Source organism: Prorops nasuta, unplaced genomic scaffold (assembly GCF_024137725.1).
Source record: "Prorops nasuta isolate Cenicafe-Biocafe unplaced genomic scaffold, Cenicafe_Pnas_1.2 PNAS00001, whole genome shotgun sequence".
In the NCBI taxonomy this organism is placed as follows: domain Eukaryota; kingdom Metazoa; phylum Arthropoda; class Insecta; order Hymenoptera; family Bethylidae; genus Prorops; species Prorops nasuta.
In genome coordinates this window covers 32810-40606 of record NW_027116798.1, presented here as the reverse complement: position 1 = coordinate 40606, position 7797 = coordinate 32810, and the positions used below count along the sequence as shown (strand labels likewise).

Below are 7797 nucleotides of genomic sequence, written 5' to 3'. Positions count from 1 at the left end.
TAACCCCATGTGACCCCCCATGTCCTATATAAGTACTAAATGACCCCATGTCTCCCACCCTAGTCGTATATAAGTTCTCCATGACGCCATGTGAGCCACCCTAGTCCTATATAAGTACTCTATGACCCCATGTGACCCACCCTAGTCCTATATAAGTACTCAATGACCCCATGCGACCCCCCCCCATGTCCTATATAAGTACTGAATGACCCCATGTGACCCCCCTAGTCCTATATAAGTACTCAATGACCCCATGTGACCCATCCTAATCTTATATAAGTACTCAATCACCCCATGTGACCCCCCCTAGTCCTATATAAGTACTCAATGACCCCTTGTGACCCATTCTATTCCTATATAAGTACTCAATGACCCCATGTGACCCCCCCCTAGTCCTATATAAGTACTCAATGACCACATGTGACCCCCCCTAGTCCTATATAAGTACTCAATGACCCCATGTGACCCATTCTATTCCTATATAAGTACTCAATGACCCCATGTGACCCCCCCTAGTCCTATATAAGTACTCAATGACCACATGTGACCCCCCCTAGTCCTATATAAGTACTCAATGACCCCATGTGACCCCCCCCATGTCCTATATAAGTACTAAATGACCCCATGTCTCCCACCCTAGTCGTATATAAGTTCTCCATGACGCCATGTGACCCACCCTAGTCCTATATAAGTACTCAATGACCCCATGTGACCCCCCCTAGTCCTATATAAGTACTCAATGACCCCATGTGACCCACCCTATTCCTATATAAGTTCACAATTACCCCATGTGACCCACCCTAGTCCTATATAAGTACTCAATGACCCCATGTGACCCACCCTAGTCCAATATAAGTACTCAATGACCCCATGTGACCCCCCCTAGTCCTATATAAGTACTCAATGACCCCATGTGGCCCACCCTATTCCTGTATAAGTACTCAATGACCCCATGTGACTCCCCTAGTCCTATATAAGTACTCAATGACCCCATGTGACCCACCCTAGTCCAATATAAGTACTCAATGACCCCATGTGACCCACCCTAGTCCAATATAAGTGCTCAATGACCCCAAGTGACCCCCCCTAGTCCTATATAAGTACTCAATGACCCCATGTGACCCACCCTATTCCTATATAAGTACTCAATGACCACATGTGACCCACCCTAGTCTTATATAAGTACTCGATGACCCCATGTGACCCACCCTAGTCCTATATAAGTACTCAATGACGGCATGTGACCCACCTTAGTCCTATATAAGTACTCAATGACCCCATGTGACCCCCCTAGTCCTATATAAGTACTCAATGACCCCAGCTCAGCCACCCTAGTCCTATATAAGTACTCAATGACCCCATGTGACCCCCCCCTAGTCCTATATAAGTACTCAATAACCGCAGGTCAGCCACCCTAGTCCTATATAAGTACTCAATGACCCCATGTGACCCCCCCCTTGTCCTATATAAGTACTCAATGACCCCATGTGACCCCCCCTAGTCCTATATAAGTACTCAATGACCCCATGTGACCCACCCTATTCCTATATAAGTTCACAATTACCCCATGTGACCCACCCTAGTCCTATATAAGTTGTTTGGTAGTTGGTAATAAACATTCTAGAAGATGCTAGAAACAAGAATCAAACGAACCGATCTCCGACGTATTACTTCCATAGAAAAATAGCGCCGAGCGCTTCCGCGAAGTTTTCGTCGGTTGACACCGCACCGCTATATAAGCGAGGAGTTTGGGCGGCGACTTCACTTCTGACTTGATAGTTAAGTCTACGCGAACGTATATAACAAATCAGCGATTGCCAATGCGTACTGAAACAGCATTCGCCTAAGCGATACGTATTATTATTAGTTAAACGTTATTGCGCCATTTATTGTAACCAAGATTACGAATATTTAATTGAAACGTAACATTCACATTTGTAAGTGCGACAACATTGTAATTGAGAATAAACATTAATATTCGATTATAAAAGAAGAATTGGGAACGAGTCATTATTCCCCCAATCTACAATCCATTTGGTGCCTCCTGTGAGGTAGCATAGTGCGAATCAGAGGTCGTGAGTTATCATAGTGCGAATTATATAAAATTGTATCAACTTACGACAAGCTGCGACAGGCAACGAGACATTGAGAGGCGAGGAGACATTGAGGTGCGGTCGAGAATCGCAAATCGGGACAACGAGTAAGTAGTAAGTTCTGTTCTATTGTGATTACGGTGCCAACAATGTCCGATGAAATTAGATTATCGATACAGAAAAGGGCGTCATTAAAAACCCAAATTACAACAGTATCCAATTTATTAGACAAAGGTAAAATTGACAATGCCACGTTAAAGCTACGTATCGCGAGAATAACCGCGTTATTTCATGCGTTTGAAGAATCAAACGACGAGTTGATAATAGCAGATCCAGGTAGTGGACATGTTGTCGAAGCGATTAGTATTACAGAAAAATTTTATACATTAGCAGGTAGGGCGGAAAATATATTAGGCGGTACAAATTTATCGGAAAGATGTTCAGTAGCATCGGGGGGAGGATCCCAAAATAATATCGATACGAACTTATGTACATTAAAAAGAAAAATTAAACTACCGACAGCCCCCCTACCAACATTTGACGGAAACTATGAAAATTGGCTTAATTTCAAAAATACATTCAACAATCTGATCGGTAATAATTCAGAATTATCCGACATGGATAAATTTTATTACTTGAAATCTGCATTAACAGGAGAAGCGGAAAATAAATTAAAAATATTTTCTGTAGACGGAATGAATTACGCCAAAGCTTGGGAATTGCTCGAAAAGGCATACCAAGTCAAACGCGTATTAATATCAAGACATTTATCTCTAATGATGAAAGTACCAAATTTAGAGAATGAAACGTCTATTGGTTTAAGTAAACTCGCTGATGAGATGCAACAAAATGTTGCATCCTTAAAAACATTAGGCGTAGATATAAATTCGGAAATTATAGTACACATACTAGAAAACAAACTTCCTAAAAATACGTTAGAAAGGTGGGAACAAACTTTGAGTCGCGATGAATTCCCAACTGCGGATCTAATGTATGAATTTCTTTATCGTACCGCCGTGTGCGCGTCGAAACGCGAAAGGGCCAGGAAATCCGATACACATCGAGACAAACACGAGTTTCAAACCAAGAAACGTAAAGTCACATCATCTAATAACCAAACATTTCTTGCAAACGTAGACAAGAAATGCGTAGCATGCAAGGAAGAGACACATCCTTTGTTTATGTGTAAAAAATTTAAGCAATTGCCGGTCGATAAACGAATCGAATTAGTTAAAATAGCTAAATTATGCTATAATTGCATGCGTTCACACTTGGGTAAAGAATGTAAGTTTTCAGCATGTAAGATTTGCGGGAAACGACATAATAGCTTATTGCATTTCGATTCGCGCTCAAACACACAAATTACGACACAAATACCAACAAAATCAGACGTCGCGAACGAGAAATCAGATTGACCAAAGGCCACAGTAAAGGGCTCTAATGTTAGTTTATCAATGGTAACACCACAACTAACACCTCAGCTAATTATGAGTGCAGTAGTAAAAATTGAAGGGGATAATAGTCAATATATAGAAGCTAGAGCCATATTAGATACGGGATCTACGGCTAATTTTATTACTGACTCATTGATCGAACGTATTAAATCGCGCGCCACGAAATTGTCGTTACCCATCAGTGCGTTGAACAACGTAACTACAATTTCACAGGGCATAATTAACATTCGCATAAAATCGATCGTTAATCAATACGAAAGAGAATTAACGTGTTTGGTCATACCCACCATCTCAGATTTAGTCCCGACAGAGAGATTTCCGAGACATAGATTAAAAATACCGAGAAATATAAAGCTAGCGGATCCGGAATTTCATATACCAAGACCAGTAGATCTGTTATTAGGATCAGGAGTCACTACTTCATTGTTTTGCGTAGGACAGATTCGTTTATCCGATCACAATGAAGATGCGTACGCGCAAAAAACTCAATTAGGTTGGGTGATTGTCGGCGGAATCTCGTCTACAAAGCCATTAACGCCATTATGCCACGCGGCAAACATAAGAAGACCTACAAACATAGGTTGGATAACGGAAGAATCCAATAGTCGAAATGGCACGGCAAAAGATTTGGAACGTTGCGAAAAACATTTCAAAGATACAACGAGGCGTAATTCTGACGGACGATACGTGGTACGGCTGCCGTTTCGCGATACGAATTTTCGTTTAGGAGATTCTAAGTTAATGGCTATGAGACGTTTATCGTCTTTAGAACGAAAATTAAATAAAAACGTTGAGTTCAAAGTGAAATACGATCAAGTTTTAAACGAATATCTACATTTAGAACACGCTCAAATCTGCCGCCCAAAATCCAACGGTGGATACTACATGCCGCATCACGCAGTAATCAAAGAAAGTAGCGACACGACCAAAGTCCGCGTAGTCTTTGACGCGTCAGCCAAGTCAAGTAACGGTTTATCGCTAAACGAAGTGCTTATGACAGGGCCCACCATTCAGAAAAAATTATATGATCACCTGATTAGATTTCGTACATACAAGTACGTCGCAACCGCGGACATTGAGAAAATGTACCGTCAGGTATTGGTACACAATAGTGATCAACAGTTTCAAAGATTCCTATGGCGGCAACACGAACAAATAGAAACATACCAATTAAAGACATTAACATTCGGAATTTCATCATCTCCGTATCTAGCAATTAGAGTTTTGCATCAATTGGCCGATGACGAAATAGAAACACATCCGCGTGCCGCAAAAATCGTTAAAGAACACTTGTACGTAGACGACTTATTAACGGGCGCGGGATCTATCGATGAATTACGGGCCATTCGAGATGACATTATTGACTTATTATCTAAAGGAGGATTCAAGATACGTCAATGGGCCGCGAATAGTCCGGACATATTATTGGGCATCACGAAGACCGACATTCATGCAAACTTTACGATTAAGTTAAACGATACTTTGAAAACATTAGGTTTAAATTGGGATACACGAACAGACAGTTTTTCGTACTCGATAGCTCAAGGTCAAGATCAGAAATTACCTACGAAAAGAAACATATTATCAAAAATTGCAAGCATTTTTGATCCCTTAGGATTGATTGGACCCGTAACATTATACGCAAAAAAAATAATGCAGGACGTATGGCGTCACAAATTAAATTGGGATGAATCAGTTCCGCAGAAGATATACTCTGACTGGCTAGTATTCGAAAAACAATTAAATGCCATTAATGAAACGGTTTTCGAGAGAAAGGTGATCAGCGACAATTCACGCGAAATACAATTACATGGATTCTGTGACGCCAGCGGTTCTGCCTTTGGAGCGTGTATATACGTAAGATGCATAAATGATAATGGTGACGTATCAGTAAAATTACTTTGTGCAAAATCTCGCGTGGCGCCATTAAAGCCGACCACAATTCCCCGTCTAGAATTAAGTGGAGCATTACTTTTATCAAAACTGTGTCTCGAAGCAACAGATGCTTTACAATGTAGGATTGATAATATTACCTTGTGGAGTGATTCTACAATCGTTCTACAGTGGATACAAAAATCTCCGAATATCCTGAAACCATATGTTGCAAATCGGGTGAAGGAAATTCAAGAGATGACCAAGGAATTGCAATGGCGCCACGTGCGATCTGAAAATAATCCAGCGAACATAATTTCGCGAGGTCAATTACCAGGTGCATTGACAAACAATCATGCATGGTTTTATGGTCCAGCATGGTTAAATCAGGCCAAAACCGAATGGCCAGAAGAGACGGTAATAATAAGCGAAGTTCCTGAATTACGCAAAAACGTATGCTTGATAATCGTGCCTGAACGTATGGATTTCCTAAAAAAATATTCGTCATACAAAAAGCTACTACGAATCATCGCATATTGCTATCGGTTTTTAAGTCGTAAGACAAAAATTAAAGGGACGTTGCAACCGGATGAAATTGATCGAGCGGAACGATGGGTCATAAAGGAGCTGCAATCTTGTGTATTTAACACCGAATTACAGCAATTAAAAACTAGGGATAGGAATTTAATGGGAAAATTCGCGAGACTTAGTCCGTTTCTAGATGAACACAACATAATCCGCGTGGGGGGTCGATTACATAAGTCAACGCTAACCTTCGCTCAGAAACATCCGATTCTTTTACCTGGATCGCACCCGTTAACTGATGCGATAATACGCGAAACGCACGAAAAAAACTTTCACACAGGGGTACTAACTACGTTATCCTTGATAAGACAAAATTTCTGGATACTGGACGGTAGAAATCGAGTCCGGAAGGTCATAAACAAATGTGTACGATGCATTAGGTTCCGACCTGATACTACACATTACAAAATGGGCAATTTGCCCTCTAGTCGTGTGCGAACGGCGTTACCTTTTGAATCAACGGGTGTGGATTTTTGCGGGCCTTTTTACACAAAAGAAAGGAAGTATCGTAATAAAACCCAGGTAAAAACTTATGTATGCGTATTCGTCTGCATGACAATGAAGGCTATACATTTAGAAGCAGTTACTGACTTGTCTTCTGACGGATTTTTAGCAGCCTTAAGACGGTTTGTTGCTCGAAGAGGCTTACCTAGACACATACATTCGGACAATGGAACTAATTTCGTCGGTGCGAATAATAAACTGAAAGAATTATACATTCTACTCAATTCGTCCGCACATAAAAAGAAAGTGACCGAATTCGCGAGCGAGCGTAGAATACAGTGGCATTTTATTCCCCCTTTGTCGCCGCATTTCGGCGGATTGTGGGAGGCTTCTGTCAAAATGTTTAAACATCACTTTAAACGCGTTGTTGGCAATACCGTGTTCACTTTGGAACAGTTCAATACTTTCGTGAACGAAATTGAGGCAGTCCTTAATTCTCGACCTATGACCTCACTGTCGTCCGACCCTAATGACATAATTGCGCTGACACCTGCACACTATCTTATTGGGAGAACCTTTACTACATTACCTGAATCAGACTTCTCTTCAGTTAATGAAAATCGTCTCGCAGTTTGGCAACACCTATCGAAGATGCGTCAAGATTTTTGGAAGACCTGGAACCTGGAATACTTAAATTCATTGCAAGAGCGACAAAAATGGTTCAAAGACGGCCCAGTTTTGAAGGTGGGCATGGTGGTCTTAATAAAGGAGAAACACGTACCATGTTTCAACTGGAATCTCGGACGTATCGAAGAACTACATCTGGGAGAGGACGGCATAGCAAGAGCTGCCACCATCAAGACCAACGCCGGAAAGATCAAAAGGACAACCAAACTATTATGTCCATTACCCACCGAAACATTATAAAATTGTAAACCCTCATGAAATACTATTAACGCATGTATGAAGCGTTGTTGAACATGTTGTTCAACGGGGGGAGCATGTTTGGTAGTTGGTAATAAACATTCTAGAAGATGCTAGAAACAAGAATCAAACGAACCGATCTCCGACGTATTACTTCCATAGAAAAATAGCGCCGAGCGCTTCCGCGAAGTTTTCGTCGGTTGACACCGCACCGCTATATAAGCGAGGAGTTTGGGCGGCGACTTCACTTCTGACTTGATAGTTAAGTCTACGCGAACGTATATAACAAATCAGCGATTGCCAATGCGTACTGAAACAGCATTCGCCTAAGCGATACGTATTATTATTAGTTAAACGTTATTGCGCCATTAATTGTAACCAAGATTACGAATATTTAATTGAAACGCAACATTCACATTTGTAAG

General features: G+C 41.1%; 2 protein-coding genes across 2 annotated transcripts; both read left to right on the top strand.

Moving 5' to 3' along the window:
* The first annotated feature begins 2242 nt into the window (after positions 1-2242).
* On the top strand, positions 2243-3508 carry LOC136774556 (uncharacterized). The gene has a single exon (XM_066728944.1). The coding sequence runs from the start codon at positions 2243-2245 to the stop codon at positions 3506-3508; it is 1266 nt and encodes a 421-aa protein (XP_066585041.1).
* Positions 3509-3547: 39 nt separating this feature from the next.
* Positions 3548-7375, top strand: LOC136774550 (uncharacterized). Its single transcript, XM_066728931.1, has one exon. The coding sequence runs from the start codon at positions 3548-3550 to the stop codon at positions 7373-7375; it is 3828 nt and encodes a 1275-aa protein (XP_066585028.1).
* Positions 7376-7797: the final 422 nt, after the last annotated feature.

What these genes read in the sequence shown, in the direction of transcription:
- LOC136774556 (XM_066728944.1), top strand. Translation starts at nt 2,243, where the DNA reads ATGTCCGATGAAATTAGATTATCGATACAGAAAAGGGCGTCATTAAAA.
- LOC136774550 (XM_066728931.1), top strand. Translation starts at nt 3,548, where the DNA reads ATGGTAACACCACAACTAACACCTCAGCTAATTATGAGTGCAGTAGTA.